At 40.6% G+C, this 19,097-nt stretch overlaps 1 protein-coding gene across 3 annotated transcripts in view; it reads right to left on the bottom strand.

Moving 5' to 3' along the window:
• ckap5 (cytoskeleton associated protein 5) overlaps positions 1–19,097 on the bottom strand; it is a 37,918-nt gene that overhangs the window by 17,931 nt on the left and 890 nt on the right. For all 3 annotated transcript variants that reach the window (XM_080438482.1, XM_080438483.1, XM_080438484.1), the window contains exons 2-25: positions 17,456–17,555; positions 16,604–16,797; positions 13,225–13,431; positions 11,577–11,748; positions 11,354–11,486; positions 11,037–11,137; positions 10,429–10,542; positions 10,074–10,178; positions 9,541–9,630; positions 9,155–9,319; positions 8,520–8,648; positions 8,186–8,335; positions 7,863–7,967; positions 7,637–7,747; positions 7,369–7,461; positions 5,781–5,966; positions 5,067–5,161; positions 4,520–4,703; positions 4,142–4,320; positions 3,618–3,792; positions 3,139–3,252; positions 2,763–2,891; positions 2,230–2,424; positions 164–287 (exon numbers count right to left, since the gene is read on the bottom strand). In XM_080438482.1, the coding sequence (XP_080294608.1) occupies positions 164–287; positions 2,230–2,424; positions 2,763–2,891; positions 3,139–3,252; positions 3,618–3,792; positions 4,142–4,320; positions 4,520–4,703; positions 5,067–5,161; positions 5,781–5,966; positions 7,369–7,461; positions 7,637–7,747; positions 7,863–7,967; positions 8,186–8,335; positions 8,520–8,648; positions 9,155–9,319; positions 9,541–9,630; positions 10,074–10,178; positions 10,429–10,542; positions 11,037–11,137; positions 11,354–11,486; positions 11,577–11,748; positions 13,225–13,431; positions 16,604–16,797; positions 17,456–17,512 (3,307 nt within the window). In that variant the 5' untranslated portion in view covers positions 17,513–17,555. The remainder of the gene's footprint in view (positions 1–163; positions 288–2,229; positions 2,425–2,762; positions 2,892–3,138; positions 3,253–3,617; positions 3,793–4,141; positions 4,321–4,519; positions 4,704–5,066; positions 5,162–5,780; positions 5,967–7,368; positions 7,462–7,636; positions 7,748–7,862; positions 7,968–8,185; positions 8,336–8,519; positions 8,649–9,154; positions 9,320–9,540; positions 9,631–10,073; positions 10,179–10,428; positions 10,543–11,036; positions 11,138–11,353; positions 11,487–11,576; positions 11,749–13,224; positions 13,432–16,603; positions 16,798–17,455; positions 17,556–19,097) is intronic.

Genomic DNA, 19,097 nt, shown 5'->3' with positions numbered 1-19,097 from the left:
ATTTTGCGGTGTTCCAACATAGATAAGGCTCCATTAGCTTGGGCATGAGGACCCCATACAGAGTCACACTGCTTAGGAAGTATGGGACAAGCAATGTCCTAAAACTGCGAGGTAATCATGGATCAAATCTACATTAATCAGTCATCTGATCAGCCCAATTTACCTGGTGCAGCCTTGGATCCAGCAGAACCCTTTCCACCACCAGCCTTGGCAGGGGCGGCAGGTTTAGCCGGCATCACTGCCCTGGCCTTCTCCAGCATGGCTACCACCTGGTCCTTGGAGGAAGGCTGGGGAAGAGGGAGAGAAAATGTCAATTGAAAATGGCCGCGTTTCCCAAAGAGATTCGTAGAGATGCTGCGTTGAGCATCTGCGCAGGTTCTACGACGGGTCTTACGTGTGTCCACACAATCTGCGCAGTACCATAGCAGCCACGTAGATTTCAGGGTCATGCGCAGCCTACGCAGCTTGCGTAAGAGCCTGGGACCCGGCGAAACCTACGCTCTACCCTCATTAGTAGCAGCTGGTTGTGCCCAACGTGCAATCGCTTCCCACGTCCACGGCGTTACGTGTCTGCTAAAACTACATTTGGGAGACAGAATGGCGTATCCTACTCTCCTCCTACTTCTGCGAGAGGCGTAGCCCTGCACTTAATTTATATATATATATATATATATACATTTAATTTATATATATATATACATTTAATTTATATATATATACACATATACATACACATATACATACATATATATATATATATATATATATATATATATATATATATATATATATATATATATATATATATATATATATATATATATATATATATATATATATATATGTATGTATATGTGTATGTATATGTGTATATATATATAAATTAAATGTATATATATATATAAATTAAATGTATATATATATATATATATATATATATATATATATATATATATATATATATATATATATATACACACACACACACACACACACACACACACACACAACGCGGGCAGCTGCGCTGCTTCCAGCCCTGATTCAGAGCGTTAGTGGGTACAGCCACACATGTCGTAAAGCGTCCGTCAAGTTTCCGTACGGACGCCGGAAGTCCCGTCCACTCCCATGTTAAGTTTAAAACCGGAAGTACCGTTCCGTTTTTCTTTTTAACATGGGAGTGGATGGGACCTCCGGCGTCCGTACGGCAACTTGACGGACGCTTTACGGACATGTGTGGCTGTAGTTCACTAACGCTCTGAACCAGGGCTTCGTCCTCTATATGCATGAACCCGAAGTTTACAAATTGTACTCTCACGGATGATCCGATCGTCTGATAAAAATATTAAGCATATGCCAAGTTAACTAAAGGTATATAAATGATGCCGAGCTAAACATGTTTACTTAATTTCGAAGTTTTATAGTTAAACGTTATGATGAAAGTCCCCAGTTCCTCTCACAAAGTGACAGCTGTTGCGCTCGCCATGTTTATGAATGGTTAAAACATCTTTTGAAACTAGCAGATCTACAAGCTCACAACGCTTCACAAGCTTGTAGATCTGCTATTTTCAAAAGATTTTAATACATATTAATTTTGGGAAATGGGACATTCTGCATTCCTTTTGGTATTTTAAGTATATTTAATTTACTTGCATAATGGGGACACTTTAGTGTTTTATTTACTTTGCAGATGTCAACTCACCACTGTAATTTCATTCATAAATATATTATTCAAAAGTTGTATTTGGAGTGGACTGCTTCAGGACATCTGACAGTTGCCTCTGGTATTTTTATGATCCATTTCACTTTCGCAAAGGGTGTTTAAACTGCAGTGTAGCGTAGGACAGCCCTACATAGTTTACGTAGGCTTTACGTAGACTTCGTCCAGGAGGTCTTTACGTCTATGCTGTCTCACGAATGTAGTTTTAGCACACACGTAACGAGAACCTACGACGATGGTATCTCCTGAAGCCAGTTTAGATGGCGCGTTGGGCACACACAGCTGCTACTAATCAAGATAGGGCGTGGCGGGGTTGCTACTGCGCAGGTGCCTGGAGGCTCTTACGCAGCTTCTAGGCTGCGCATGAGCTCATTTTCGTTTGGGAAACCTGGCCAATGTCATTTTTGTTGAGCGACAAACTATAATTTTGCCTTATACCTGCTGATGAAATGACATGTGAGGTGAATTACTTCATTAAACCACTTAATTGTACTTTGCTTAATTGTATGCACCTTTAGCTTTGTCGTAGCCTTGGTCATCTTGTCATAGCCCAAGTGCATCATAAAGAAGGGTAGGGCATCTTGAGCCTTCTTCCTGACATCTCCGTTTCTGTCCTCCAGACAGGAGAAGAGGGGAGCCACACACGACATCAAGTCCCCTGGAACTGTCCTCAGGGTGGGCAGCGTCTCTGCCAACCAGCCTAAGAGCTAAGGAATTCAATTTATTGTAAATTACTGATAAATTGCTTGGAAACCATAACTTTTTATGGTTATAAACTACGGTTATAAACAGTGTCTTAACTAACTGACTGTGCTGTTTCGCTGAGCTTATAATACATTATATCTAGCACTTACAATACTTCATAAACCTTGTTTTAATTTGTCATACATGATTATAATTATTTATAACGAGTGTTATGAAGCCCTATAAGTGCATTATAATGCATCATAAATTCAATTATGATGCATTATACCTTTACCTTTAGGTAAAGTGAAATTAAACTAATTCATATTTAAAATCTATAATGACTCTGGTATGTGTGTACCTCCTGTCGTAGAAAGGGATTTTCTCTTTTCAGTTCCTCAGACATGTCTTCTCCCTCCAGCCAGTCCTTAATCCCCGTCTGCTCCACCCATGCCTTCAGTGTAGTCATGGCAGCGGCCCTCACGTTTGCCTACAAAACAGCGAAATCCAATTTTCATTCATTTGTTCAGACTAATATTCACTTTTGGTGGTGAAAGTAGTACTCACTGATTTTGGTTATGTTCATACATGTCTATTATTCATTATGACAAATATGTTGAGTATTAGTGGTGATGCTATGCTGATGATACTGTATCGGCAAGGAAAATATTGTCAGTACTATTTTGGCACTGCAGTTTTATGCATTCAGTAGAAAAAAGGTGTTGTGTTGTTTGTACCTTGCTGTCTCCCAGTACCGTGATGATAGGGATTCCCAGTGGTTTAATATGCTGTTTGAGTCCAGGTCCCATGGCAGTAGCTATCTGCTGTAGAATGGACAGGGTCTGTTGTACCTGGAACACAACACACACACAGACCATGGTTATTCAGAAGCGTTAGTCAATGAAGCAGTCAACTGTTTGCCTTTTGAAGCGACCAGGGGTGGAAAGTAACTGAGTACATTTACTCAAGTACTGAACTTGAGTACAAATTTGAGGCAATTTTACTTTACTTGAGTATTTCTATTTTTCAATACTTAATACTTCTACTCCACTACATCTCAATTTAAAATTTGTAATTTTTACTCCACTACAATTATTTGAACATTTTAGTTACTTTTTAGTAGATTTTTTATTGCTTTTGTAAGATGCCAGTACTTTTGTACTTTTATACTCGAGTACAATTTTGTACTTGAGTACAGCCTAGGCCTCTCACTCACCAGTATCTTATTAGAGTCATTGAGACGTCCTTTTAGTGCCAGGTTCAAGTCTCCTATGCTAGCTGTGATGAACTTGGCCTCTGAGATGATGGCTGAAGCCTCATCCAAACCCTCCTTGCGGATCTTCCAATTCTTATCCCCGATCTTAGACACCAGGTCTGACGTGATCTTATCACTGACAGAGACGAGAGAGAGACAGAGGGAGAAGAGGGATTGAGTTATATTAACGTCAATACTTTCTGAAGCTCCTTCCAACTTAAAAGGCATAACAACAACAATCTGTGACCACCATTAGCCACAGGTGGCCAAAAATTAGGCAAGGAATTCAGAAAAATAGTCGATCTACAAGCTTAATGCGAGGTGTTTTGTGTAGAGCTAAAAGAGGCTGGGACCAAGTACCGACCCCTGGAGGACCCCGGTCAATGAAGTATATACGGTTTAAGTGGTTAGTGAGCAATTGAAGCATGATGTACCCAGCCTCCATTTCATTTCTATTCGTTGTGAATGTGCTAGATATTAGTCACCTGATGTCTGTTCTTGGCAGGAGATCCATGATATCCTTCACACCTCCTCCTCCTCCATCGTCTTCTACTTCCTCCCCTTCATCATCACCCTCCTCCTCCCCTCCTCCTCCTCCTCCTCCTCCTCCTCCACCTCCCTTCTTGGTGCCTCTGAATGCGGCTGGGGGAGTCTGCCCCTTCATCTGTGGGCAACACACAGTCAATAAACAGTTGCTAAAGAAATATAACCAATGTTCTGACCACGTTAATTAGCCGATGAAGGTTTTGGTCAATTTACTTTGTTAAACTTTCCAACCGGGCACCTGCCATCAACCATGACCAACTAAGACCACTTAAGTCTACACCAAGCTTAACAAGAAGATGCTACCAGTAAGCACAGACCTTCTCAAACTCTGTGTCTATTTGAACCAGCAGGGCAGGCTTTTCGTCTTCAAAGAACATTCTTAGTGGAGCTCCCATGTAAAGGTACATGACCCCAAGGAGGGCGATGGCTGCCGTTCGCACAGCGGGGTTGGTAGCTCCCAGAGCCGTCTTCACGTTGTTGATGAATGCTTTGACATTGATGCTGGAGAGTAGAAGAGAATAGAGATGAGATACTGTAAATAGATTTGGCTGAGAGGAATGTAGAATATTTTTCATTTGTTTCGAACATTAAATATAAATATAAATGAGAAGACATGTGAAATTAAAGGAAAAATAATAATAATAATAAAGACAGTGCCAAATTTATCTTATCATTAAATTATATTCCATGTTCGAAAAAGGAGTAGGAAGAAGTTTTGAGAAAACTTTATACTAAATATACATTTATATACAGTCTCATATTTTTGATAGCTTTTGTCTATATTGACATGCCCAAAATAGGGATGTCAGGATTAATGCAGTTAAACACAGGTCCAGGTATGACTGTTCAAGCTGAACATTTTACCCAGCAAAGCCGAACTCCTTCATGGCATTAGCCAGCCAGTTGAGTGCTTCTGCTTGGTTCTTAGGGTTCTTCTGGGCAAAGACCATCGACACCACCTGAAAAATCATACATGCATTCTAATCTCCTTTTTTATAGGGAGACAAAATGTACTTGTAGGTATGGGGAGACCAATCCAGTGATCCTCATCAAGTGGGTCTAATTCTTTTAAAGCCAAAAGTCATCTATAATAATTATGCTGACACTTGTTTAATCGGGGCCATAACATAAACAAAATGAAAAACTCTGTTTATATTCATTTTTATATATATAAACATTTTCCATAATTATCCCATATACCAAGTCAGACATCAAATACATCTTCCCATAAAAAAAAATATCGCATTTGCTTTTTAGAATTCACTTAATATAAGAACCGTGTTCAATGAAAAAAAAAATGTGTCTGGCTCTGTATCAATTATGATATTTAGTTTTATTTGATACAGTCTGCGATTTGTAGGCGGGCTTGTATTCATCATCATCTTCGGATATATTTTCTTTTTTCTGGCATCAGCTCATGCTTGGAAACCATATGGGCAAAAACCCTGGAGTCTTTTAAAACAGTTCTTATATTAAGTGTCAATGGAATTGTTTAATGGGAAAATGTCTCCATGAACCAGAGGACATGGCTTTGACCTGATGTTAGGACTTTGGTACTCTATAGACATGTAATTCAACCTGTTCAGCGGTCCATGGCAGGGAGCAGGCCTCTCCTATAGCAGTCAGGCCTATCTTGGCATTTCCTCCGCATTTGACGTCTCCCACCTTGTCCACCAGTCCATCCAACACCACAAAGGCTGAGGTCTTGGAAAACTTTCCTCTCTGGGCTATTAGACCCACAATATGGAGTTTCATCTGCATCACCTGCACAAAGACAGAAGAACAGGTCATCACCATCAACCGTCCTGCCATCATATCGTCGCTGACGGGTGGAAACCTCGTATCTCCAAAACTGTTCCTTTTAACACATTGAGTGCCAATCACGTCGATCTACGCAAACCTACTTAATTGCGCAGCGTGCTAGTCGCGTAGATTTACGCGAAGTGGTATTTTTACTCACAGGTTCACATTTAATTGTAGGCTTCGTTCGCCACGCCACATTTCATTGTAGCACCACCGGAAACGGAATTATCCGGGATCCGGAAATTCCGGATCCCATCCGCCTCCACTCTAAACCGGAAACTAAAAAATTTTCTCGGTTGTTGTTTTTCTCATTGCTGATTACTGCTGTAGCTTCAAGATGGCGGATCGCAGATCGAAACGGTTTTCGCTGGGCTTTTCACACAGATCCCCTGTGTGTTTACAAACAGTTGAACGCGCGATTTTAACGGATTTAGCGATGTCTGTGGCGACGTGAAAAAAACAAAAAAACAACAATAAATCGCTGGCACTGGTGAGTACATTATGATATTAAACTCTGGCATGGAATGTGTTAAAAAAAGATTATTTAAAAAAAACAAGTTTAAAATAGCCAATCTACAAGCTCACAATGCGACACGTTGTGAGCTTGTAGATCAACATAAAAAGTTGAAACATGGAGATACAAGGTTTCTAATACAATTATGATACTAGCTGTGGGGTAGACATTACGGTGTTTAAGCTAGAGTCAGGACTGAGTCCCATCCATGGCATTACTATACAGTGTAGGTTGCAGTTTGTGAGGTTGCTTTTCGCAGAAAACAAATTAACCAAGGCTGGTATCAGATACGTCTCACCCCTAGTGTTGTGTGGTTCACGAAAGATTATTTAAAAAATAACTAGTTCTGTTAGTTTAACAAAATTAGTAAACCACTTCTTGAAAATATCCATTAATTATCCATTCTAGTTTTGAGAGTAGACAGACTTGTACTTGAGGTCACGTGATCATAAGTGCTGGTTTTCTGTATTATATTGATACTGACTGTTTTTTATTATGTGTTGGCATTGTCAGTCAGCCAACATTTAGCAGAGAAGTAGCAGCATGAACGTATGTATTATCTGGCGTATGCCTCTTTAAATGTATATCCATGAGGGAAAGTCTAATATTAGTGCAAACAAAGCACAAAGATTTTCTTTGTTCACCAGGGACATCATTTTCCAATAACGGGCTCCTAAATAATGGCTCCACCTACCTACCAGCCATGGTGAAAACTCACCAGCAGTCTAGAAGCTGATATTAATTTGAAACCCAGAATGCCAACTGGTGTTATCGCATGCGTTACCATGGCGACTGTTGCCACCCAGGTTGCAAAAGTGAGGGATTGTTGCCATAGTGACTGTCAGTTACCTGGAAGTTGGTCTCCTTCCAGCCTGGTTTTTTAGCCAGCATTTTGACTAAGGCCTGGCAGGGCATGTCAGCTTTATCCATAGTCTCCACCGCCTACACCACAAAACAATAACACACATTAACATTGATAGTATTCAATATAGATAACAATCATCCTTCCGAAACGTATCTGTGTTAGTCAGCCTGTAGCAGTAAAATGTAATCACAGTGGTTCTACAATGTGATGTAATCTGACGTGTGGTAGTGAAACGACTCGAGGACACATTACCCTCTGGAACTCCTCCATGCTGGCCAGTCTCTCCTTCCAGTTGCCAGAGTCCAGCTGCTGTAGACAGACTGCAGGGAGGACGGCCGCTGCCCTCTCCTCACACAACTCCGGCTGAAACACGGACATACTATAACTCAGCTGGGAGGAATACAAATGTGTGTATGGCTTTGCGCACGGAGGTTTTTGTGGTCCAACTGTTTGGGGAAACCCCAGCATGCACACTCACCGCCAGTTCCAACTCGGCCACCTCTTTGGTCTCAGATGATGATTTCTTGCCTTTACCACTAGGGGCAGCAGCTGGTTTGCCTTTCTTAGGTGGACCTCCCGATGCCTGCAGATAGTGGCACGCACACACATACACACGTTTGGCTTTAACACACTAAAACCAGGAAAGCATCCGTGTCATTTTAGATTTCGGCTTTGGCTGTTCAAAAATAGCAGATATACAGGCTCACAGCGCTATTTTTTAAGTACTCTATAAATAGGAGAAGAACCGTGTGGCTCTACATCTCCAGCATGTTGATCCTCAGTGTGGTCTCTGGGTCTCACCTTGGGAGCAGCAGCAGCGGGGGCTTTTCTGGGAGGACCGGAGGCTTTGGGCGGAGCTTCCGCAGCGGGTGGGGCCTTGGTGACAGCCTTCTTCTCTCCTCCAGCCTTCTTCGCTCCTGGAAGCTCCACTTTATCAGCGGACTCCTTGATCTGTTACCATGGAAACAAAGAGACTGTTAGATAACTGGCTCAGAGTTGGGTTTCCTCCCTCCATCTTCATCTCATTGGTTTATCAGCATCAGACAGAATTCCATCTTTCCCCCTCCTACTTCCAACTTTACTTCCCCCCCCTTGGGGTTTATTCTTGTCCGTTTATCTTTCGGTCTCTCCTCACCTTATCCAGTTTGAGCTTATCCAGGTCGGCGAGGAAAGGGTTAACGGCCTTCTCCCCCACCACCTTCATGGCCGTGCCCAAAGCTTCAAAGGCAGCATCTCGGACCTCTGGGGCAGAGTCATTCACTTGCTGACCAGGTGAAAAGGGGAAGACATTGAGAGGAAAGAAAAGCGAAGAAAGCATTATCATTTAGACTTTTAATTTATTTTCTCGATTAATTTGACTCCACAGTGGAATGTCCACGATCCATTTGACTCTTCAGTGGGATGTCCATGATAGTTTAGAGGGGAAGTCTGAGGAATAGCTTGAAACGAAGGGTCACGTCATTTTTATTAAATTAAGTCCTCTTAAGTCTCTCAGTGCCAATGAAATAAAAAAATATGTTCATACTGTGCCAGCAATTTTTTTTTTTTTCAAAGTAAAAAAAAAGTGCTTAGGAAGCGAGATACAGCCTTTTCCAGTTATAAGTTAAACAAAGAGTGGATGGAGCTGCAAATCTTCAGATAATGATATCTTGGGTTCTGAACTTTTCTTTTTTTTTTTACTCGGGATAACTCGTTCTGGCACTGAGAGAGTTAATGGGAGCCATTTGTTGTGCAGATCTTTCTGCTCTAATCTACTATAGTTTAGTGTACCTTGAGAAAGGCAGCACAGAAAGGTTTGAGAATGCTCTTCGGCAGCGTGGCCTGCGTGCAGTGTCGAAAAGATCTGGCCAGGAAGAGAGAGGCCTGCTGCTTAATGGAAGGGTTCTTATTGTCCATAACTCCCAGGACGTCCTCTGAGATGGTTTGGAGATTGGTCTGGAAGATAAGAGCAACAATAACCATTAGTCCACTCATGTCACTTAACAGCATTGACTCTAGAGGAGATGATCTGGAGGCATCGATCGTAGCAAAGATTTCCTGTGTCAGATTGTGGAAGGAGTTCTGGAACAGCCAATTCAATTCTCACTATATATTCTTTCATCCATCACAGCCAGGGTATGCCCTGAAAGGACACTGAGAACAATGTTTATGCTTACAGTAAGGAAGACTGCATCAATGGCCTCTTGCAGGGCCTGCACGACCTGAGGTTTCTTCTCCTTGAATTTCTCAAGAATTGTCGGCACTATCTGAGAAGATAAACAGATCACAATTCAGAGTTAGTTTGACGCAATTGTTGTGTTCATTGGGCACACATCATCTGCTTATTATAAACTGCTAATTTTAGACCCTATGCCACAGAGATACCACAACCTGCTTCTTCTGTTTATTTTAAAATAAAAATCACCTCAGTTGGGTCATTCTCAAGTGCTGGCACAGCATGAAATTCTGTTTTGGAAAACATCTCTGACTTTTATAATGAATAGCACAATGTCTTGTGGGGCTCTGTACCATTGACAATAGCTGCCAGATGTATTGCATTGTCAATACAGGAATTCTAAAGAGCTACTTGTTAATGGTGACTTATAGTTAGAAAATAGCACTAATGGTGTTTAATGTTTCCATGACCGGTGTGGTTAAAGTCCAATAAGAGGCTAAATAAACAACATCTAGCAATGTCAATTTGACTTACAAGTCCTGCATATGTTCCAAACTTCTTCCTGAGCCCTGAAGCCAGCGCAGCCACACACTTTGCTGCGAGTGTCACAAGCATCACATTGGCATCTTTGCCCACCACCTAGGACACAAGGTCAACCAGTTAGTTGTGGATGAAAGTCTCAGTGCAGTAAGTCAAGTTTCAGCAGTTCAGTACAGTCTGCTTCATATGATTCAGTTAGATTTCACTCCACAGATCGATACCTTTACACAGGAACCCAAGTATTAAGAGTCTAACTTTTCCAGCCTGTCATTAAATTCTCTATTGTGGAGATTAAAAGAGCATGGAGATATTTAGTTAACTATGAATCAATAGTAAACCAGATCTGCACCTTCTTCAGTGCTCTGACCAGGTCTCCATATTCTCCATTCTCCAGTTTAGGATTCTTGGTCAGAGTTTCCACAGCTTCGAGGGCTTCCTTCCTCTCTTGCCATTTCTTAGCTTCCTGTAGAGACAAAGACAAGACAGACAGACATTGATCACACTGTAGAGACAGTCAGTCAATGATCACACTAAAAACTCTATTAAAAAATGAACGGCATCATGTCATTGTCATTAAAAGCTTTGACCATACATCACACAAACGTTTCAGAACCTACCTGAAAAATTAAGTCAATGTTAGCTAAATGTCATTGCATGTTAAGTTATGGACATTCAACTTTCATTCAACCAATTGTTTCTCCAGGGCCTATTTTTCGGCTTGACTTTTCAAATCAATCAGTGCTTTAAAATGCATTAAATTGCACAGAAATTAAGGGAATCCAATGGTTTCCTCGAAAATCATACAGACCACAGTATGCTTTGGGATATGGACAGCAGCAATGCGAAGTATGCCATGAGTCACAGTAAATAAGCTGAACATGACCGTATGGTCCTTTAATCATCCTATATATTGTACTCGGACTCAATAGAGAAGTTCATACAGCTGGATAACCATACTATTTTATCGTAGAAGTCTTTGGGGAGCTTGGCGAGGATTTCTACTGGTTCCAACAGATCGTAGGGATCCACCACCACTGCCGATTCTTCATCCTCCTCATCTGGTATAGAAAAGGAAAGAGGAGAGAAGAGAGTGGGGCGGAGAACTTTGACGTCAGACAGACAAGTCTTGTACTCAGCCAATGAGCCAGATGGCCTAAAAACTTGCATTTAAAAAGCAAAAATCTCTCATAAACTGAAGTGTAGGATGTAGTTTAGCTGGCTAAACACAACATCATCCTCATCCCCTTGAGTATTTAATTTCTTGTTCAACCTACCATCACACTCATCCCCTCCTTGGGCTTGTTGCTGTTCAAATTTGGCCTTCATGTCTTGCTGAGAGCGGAGGAATCTCGACTGTTTTGGAGCGGAGGAAGGCAACTTCCCCCATTCCTCTTCCAACTCCTTCAACTAGAGGGACGGAAAATAAATATGTTGTTAAGTTAACTAGACAGAAAACACATTTTAGTTTAAAATATAAAGTGTGAGTGTGTGTCCTACCTGAACAGCGTTAATACCCTGTAGTGGAGGTCTCAGTGCATCTCTGATCCACTTGTAAATCTCCACAGCCAGCAGCTTAGCTTCGTCTCTCACTGCCTTCTCTCTGGATTCAAACTGCTTGGGCAAGACCTTCACCACTGGCTTCAACGTCACTATCTTGGATCCAAACTCACTGGAGGGAAGACAACCATCACAGATGGTAAGACATATACAATACTCCAGGGTGGAGGTGTGTACAGACACCAGTTTAATACATTTTCAAATAAGATAATATAAGGTAATACGGTAATCAAATAAGGCATTTTCTACTTTGAGTATATACTGTACACTACATAGAACATATCTCTGCTGTCCAGCGCGAACCTGCTAAATCCAAAACGCTCATTGTTCAGGAAAAAACGAAATATACGTTTTTCAGGAAATGAAGAAAACCTTATATTTTTAAAACAAAGCAATACTGCCTCATCAAAGTTGGTATAGTGACTTTATATATTGTCAGATACTTGCATGTGTCATTATATTATCAACACTTTACCCAAATCCAGCGCAAGTGGAGTTAGTAGTTTCAGACGAGCAGAAATCAAGCTGAAATGGAGTTAGGTGTCCAAACAACAATAGCTCCACTCGCTGCTGAGGGAGAGGTTTCAAAAGGGTACAAATTCCCAAAAGCTAACAATGGATCTCCAAGCTCACAATGCATCACAACAACGTGTGAATTAATGAAGTGATGCTTCATGACACTTATTATATAGGCCTACAATAATAAACAGGACTTTAAATATTACAATAACTTCTGCAAAGAGGTAGTAGAACTAGCGCGACAGAAATGCTATGAACGCCTTTCTTCTTGTCACATTGCTCTCCTCATTAAACACTTCACAGATTTTAGAAACATAATGACTTGTTTTCATAACATTAGCGTCAGTGCTAAGTTTGATAAACAGGTACACTGTATAGTTTTAACAGACTACGGGGAGCTTGTTTACGTGTTCCTCCTCCTCGCTCACTGCGCAGCGCGCTCTGCTCATGCTGTTAAAAGGCAGCACTGGAGAGGAGAGGGGGGGGGGAGTTGTTTGTTTTTGACGTGTTTGTTTTTGACGGACAGTTTGAGGATCCAATGGAGTTGGGAGTTTTTGTCAGAGGCGCTTTTCAATACTTTTCATTGGTTCAAATGTTTAGATTTTTTACACAGACGTAAAGGGTGTTCAATAGAGTTGATTTATGAAAAAAAAAGAAAAGATGGAGTTAGCTGGTTCGTCCTGGACACCGACGATATATTCTATAGCACATACTATAATTAAGCAATAATACACAAAGGGGTGTTATATACCATGATTATAACACGGCTACAGGTGTTGTTGCCGTAAAAGCCAGTAGCTGTGGTATAATCCTGATATCACAGCCTTGAGTGATACTAGTGCTTTGATAACGGTTAACAAATTTAAACAAACACATTATGGTTGCCAACTAAAACCTCTCATGCATCAGCATAACATAACAATGGTTTATCGATTTGTGACTATACAGCATCAGAACTTCTTTGAGTTACTATGGGGAGGTTTCCAATGTGACAGTGTTATAATACTAAAGTATGTAGCAGTTACAGCAATAGACATTATACCATATTATTAGTAGTAGTTGTACTAACCTGAGAGCCTTTCTCAGTGTTTCAATGCAGGTAACAACTATCTTAGGGTTCTTGTTGTCAAAGCCTTTGAGGAGCTCTTCTTGAACCACTTCCGCTTTCTCCATCTCAATGTACATAAGACAGATATCCATGCCCAGGTCCTTAGCCCGCTGCTTGGGTTGGTTGAACACTTTACTCACCACACCTGACACCACCTCTCCTGCCGCCCTACAATGAGAGACGAAAGACATCAAAACATCATAATAGACTAGTGTCCAGTGTACATTTGACAAAATATACTGTATAGGACACCCATACTATGAACGAGTGTTGGTCTTTGGATTTGTTAAATCCTTGGGAGCGGGGAAGTTTAGGTGATAAAGTCAACTACCTCACTTGCTGTCCTGAGGTCAACAAGAATACAATTCCATGATTGAACCAATTGTTTTTGTCACTATTGGAAGGGAATGTTGTCCCCATAGAGATTAAACCATAGAGACGATAGAGATGTAATTTGTCCCAATTCTATAATGGTACCATATAATAGCCATGTTATGAGAGTCCTGTTCTGAACTTGCTCAAATTGGAACCTATGTTGAAAGTCAAAATCATTGTATTTTTCAGTTTATGTAATGACATGTCTAGAATGAACAGAAAAGGTTGAATTATGATTATAGGATACGTGCTAATCTGTATGTGTGTGTGTGTGTGTGTGTGTGTGTGTGTGTGTGTGTGTGTGTGTGTGTGTGTGTGTGTGTGTGTGTGTGTGTGTGTGTGTGTGTCAGAGAAAGAGAGAGAGAGAGACTCCTATGGTAGGCTGAGGGTGCAAGTGTAGTTGGTACCCGTCTCTATGTAAGTTTATCAAAAACTATACTGTTGCTGCCCATATTGTAGAGGTCAACTGTAAACAGTACCCAGATAAGATGGCGGATAGTTATCCCATTTTTGATTACCTAATGTTGCAGCTTATTTTCTGTATCTATACCCTCCTAGGGTTGTCAAAAGTATTGAGACCGCATGTTTAAAACAATATAGATAGCTATTTAAAAAAGAAAGAAACTGACCTAAATTACTTTTACAACCCAAGGCTTAACAGATTAAACAACACGGAAGACAACTCAACTAATCCCAGACCCGTGGCTGTATCACATGACTAACACTGGTGGCGGTAGTGGTAGTGGATGTAAACAAAGAAACAAAACCAGCCAGAGGCTAAGTTGAGTGATTCATTAGTCATGATGGCGAGTCCTTAACTTAAGTTGGTTAAAAAGGAAACCGTAGGCGTTGTTCAGCAATATTTTGCCTATGAGGCGGATGCACAATGAAAGTCAAAATATTTGCAAAAAGGAGGTTCAGAATGGTGACAACAACCATAACCCAGAGGGAACATGATGCAACACATTCTCACAGATCTCTTCAAAGACAACAGATCTCTTCAAAGACATGTGAAGCAATGTTGCATTAATAAGTGTCAAGTTAATGTCATTAATGAAAATGCAAGTGGCTTTACTGGCTTATGATGCTGAGATGTGATGATGAGTGAGGCAAGCTGTAATAGACGGCTATTGTTTATCTAGGAGCATGACTGTTAGCTAAGCTGGTCATGCTTGTGCATTGTTCAGTTAACGCTACAGACGCAAGTCAAGTGAATCATGTTGTACAGCAGCATGCATGCAGTGAGTGACAGCTGTGGTTAAATAACAAGTGCATCCACAATCACTTTGACTTTGTCCTCATCATCTCAGTCACCAACATGCTATTTGTTTAAAGCATTAAACTCAATACTCCATCAGGACGACTGTGTGCCATGCCAGGGGGAAAAAAAACAGATCTCCAAGTTGACGTGTCACAGTTCTAGTCGGCACGTGCCACCATTGTGTGACAGAGTATACATTAGGCATTATTGTCCCACATGCTACAAAAGAACGCTTTAACAGGCAGTGGCCAGAAAAATGCATGTGCGAACTGGGCCTTGTGCAAATGCATTAAGTTGACTGATCTAACGTTTCTCCTCTGTCTGTTTAGTTACTATACATACACGTGGCAGTTATGTCAGTTTTTGTTCATAATGATATTATATATGTTGTATTTATCCTTCATTTTAGCTTATTTTAGCTGTGGTATTGAAAGTGTTATCGACTCGGTTCTTAAATACCAGGCAGTATGATATCAAAGTTACAATTTTTACATTGTGACAACCCTAGTCCCTCTTGATTGAGTTTAATGGGAACGCGGGAAGAGCTACAATATTAGTTTTGTATTTTACTTACAATTTAGCAAATCGACATAAATGACACCACACTATTTCACGAGGACAAACATAGCACGTATACGTAGACATGTAACCGAATTTATGTCAAGACATAATAAAGACAACATAAGTAGGAACACTGAGGCCCAGCAGGGTTACACAGAAGTCTGCTGTGTCAACTGTCAGACAGCGCAAGAGCAGCTAACAACTGAAGTGTTCTATTAACTGTATTATGTATCTTCGTAGAAAATCTGTTGGGCCTCTCAGGCTCAGACTTGAGCGCATTTATCAGATTTCAAATTTGTACACATGATCTATTGCCATGTTATTAATCACATTCTTGTACATGGATTTTGATTTGTATGTAATTGTCTCATAAATCGAATTAATGCAGTCGAATTATTCATACCTGTCGCGACACAAACAGTTGACACAATAAGACTCTCACTCTTACACATTACACGCTATTATCAGCATACAGTAGCAGGCTGCTCCTCTTAAATAACCATCAGTCAAATATCAAGTTACTCTGCCTGTACATGAGGAGAACTCTACCACATTTGATAGACCCGAGAGAGAGGAAAAAGAGACCGGAGCTTTTACTGATAGGCAAGACGTCCATCATGGTCATCTATCATTTATTGGAGCTGGGATGTAACACTATCTTTAAAATCCACAAGACAATAGTCTTAACTAGGGATGGGTATTGTTAAGATTTTATTGATTCCGGTTGTGATTTTAATTAAACAAAAGCATCATCTGTCCCTATAAACAACTTTTGCATCATTAATTGTCAACTTAAACTTTAAGAAATGTAATTAATATTACCCTCTCATACATTTATTCTATGACGACACAATGGAAAGCAAGCAGCTTGCTGTATGCATTATAGGAGAAATACTGGACACTTAAATGATTAGGAATGTATTGATTACGTGTCTATTCCTTAATTTGTATGGGTACACAAAGAATTTGATTCAGTTCATACTTGGAACCTCATTTTGATACCCAACCTTATTCTGACGCCACTGTAAAGACAGTCAACACTATCAGTCATGTATGCATTCTCTGTGTAAGCCAACCACTACATTAATAATAAAAAGGTAATTACTGTACACTAGATGCCATTAATACTATTCATTTACTTACTTGCCAGCTGAATGTGCACGCTCTATGAATGCCAGAGCAGCTTCCAGACCTTTGAGCTGGGCCACAGCATTAGATTCGGTGACAAACTTCTTAATCAGTCCCAAGTACTTGCCCCATTCGGGACTTTTCTCATCTACTATCCTCTGAAACAGCTTCAGAGCTTCTTCATATCCATTCAGACGAGCTTTCCAGACCTGGTTAAAGAAAGTGAGAGGGACAAAATAAATATAAAAAGGGTTTAAATTAGCTCTTCCAGTTTGTACTTGAGAAAGTAGAGGGATGTGACCTATATTCATAATGGCTGCATGTCAAAACACATACTGCATTTCAAACCCCCAGTCTGATTTGACAAAGGCAAAGAGGTTTGACAGCAGGCAATTTGTTGTTGGGTTCACTTTTGGGTTTCACTTTATAGAATCATGGTTAGTGGGAATGCCAGATCATGGCAATACTGCATTATTAAAAGTACATTGTAGTCAGACAGCCATTAGGCATTTAGGAGGAAAAAGACATCTGCTGCTGAACCCTTTCCTCCAATACTCATGCATGCCCAGTGTGTTCAAGGGGACTGGTAGACTCCAGGTTCACATTCATGTTTAGTCCCACATTCATGTATAGTTCTGTATGTTTTCAGATCTTATCTTTATGCAAAGCTGCATTATCATGAAGTCACAGTACAGTACCTTGAAAATGAAGCATGACAGTCACACAACTCTGGTTTGTCACTCCTCCCAGTCCACATTCCACTTCCATTTCATTTGCATGCTCACACAGTTTAAGCACACTATATCAGACCTGTTCTATACATGTTTAACTTTTAGTCTAGGAAATACTCCAAAGTGACACACTCACCTTGTGTTCACATTTCTGGTCGATAGAAAGCTTCATCCACTCGCTGTCGTCCGCCATGGTGGCCAATCTGGGGGCGGGCTTCCCCTCAGGAACTCAACAACTGGAAAGACAGCAACAGAAAAATTGGATGCAAGCATTACATTATTAGTTAAAACCTCTCCAAGGCTCACCATCATAACATACAGCACTCTGATGGTTTTCATCAAAGCACCCATTAATCCAGAAAGTAGCTGACTATCCTTACCATATTAATATTTAGCATCCATCAAGAAAAACCTACCGCTAAACAAAAGCAGCATATTTGCAAACTACTATAGCAACTTTCTATGGACATACAACTCCTGGTCCCGGGGCTGTGGTAATCACATAAAATGAAAAGTCTTCATCACTCAATAATATAGTGCATATTGATAACGGCAAGATTTTTTCCTTTTCCCTAGTGGAAAAGAAATCCTGATTTTTTTTTTATATATCCAGGCATAATAATAATCAGTGCATAATGCATGCACATGAAGTCGAAATGGAATAAAACAGCATGATTTTGTGAGGGAGGAAATTAAGTCTCCGAACTGTGAAAAAAGTACCATTAGAGCCAGTTAAGTCTCTGGGCCACAGAGTCTGTACACGCTACAATAGGGCAGGACACTCGGTGTTCAGCTGAAAAAGTGCCTTTGGGGTTTAGCCTAGGAACACTTTAAAAACTCCAACAAAAATCATGTTTTTTTGGGTGGTTAATGTGTTCTTGGAGCTTAACCATGAAAACACTGGTTTCTTGGATTCTGCATATCTCTAAATCATTAATACGTATATATTTACAACCAAAATATGGTTTTCAGGTGAGCACTAACTGGTTTGTCTTTGATGAGGCTTTGATTGTGTGATACCACAGCACACAGTGTTCCCTGAGTCAAACCAGTTTTCTGTGTGCTGCTCATCTGAAAACTAGATTTTGGTTGTAAGAAACAATGCTTTAGAGATATGCAGACTAGAGCGCACAAAACCAGTGTTTTCATAGCTATGCTTCAAAAATACATTAAAAGGCCAATATGCTCCTCCGTCCGAAAAAAAACTGCCGTTATCGGACGAGCTTTCCAAACTACAGTAGTTTGTAGACAGTCAGGACATCTGGGGTTGCAGGAGTTCTGAGAAGAAGTTCTGAGACCACCCATCAGAAGTTCTGAATGATGTCAATTTGTAGTTATATCACCCCCCCCTTTTTGGAGGGAGCATGTATTGGCCTCAACCCTACAAAAACATGATTTTTGTTGAGTATGGGTCTTTAAACTTAGGAACGGCACAAAAGCCATTCTCCCCATTAACTACTTCCATAGTGCTGAAGTAGCTCGGGTCCACAGCGTTAGGAGTTCTCTCATTCTAACGCAATGGACCAGAGCTAGTGCCGAAGAAGCTGCTGCAGTCTGCAGTCACTCACACACACTTCAAAGAACAAACCTGCAATTGTGCCTTTAGAAAATCTCATCCACCTCACATCCAGACAACAATTTGGCTCTGCAATTGAGATTCAAACAGTGCTTCACATGTTACAGCCTGGGAGCCACATGGGTACATTCTGCATCTCAACCTGAGACCCTTGACCTTCAAAACATACAAATGTCTATAGAAAAATACCCCAAATCCTGCT

Source organism: Gymnoscopelus braueri (genome assembly GCF_963280865.1).
Source record: "Gymnoscopelus braueri genome assembly, chromosome: 9".
NCBI classification, from domain to species: Eukaryota; Metazoa; Chordata; class Actinopteri; order Myctophiformes; family Myctophidae; genus Gymnoscopelus; species Gymnoscopelus braueri.
Note: the sequence above shows the minus strand (reverse complement) of the source record. Positions and strands in the feature narration are given on the sequence as shown.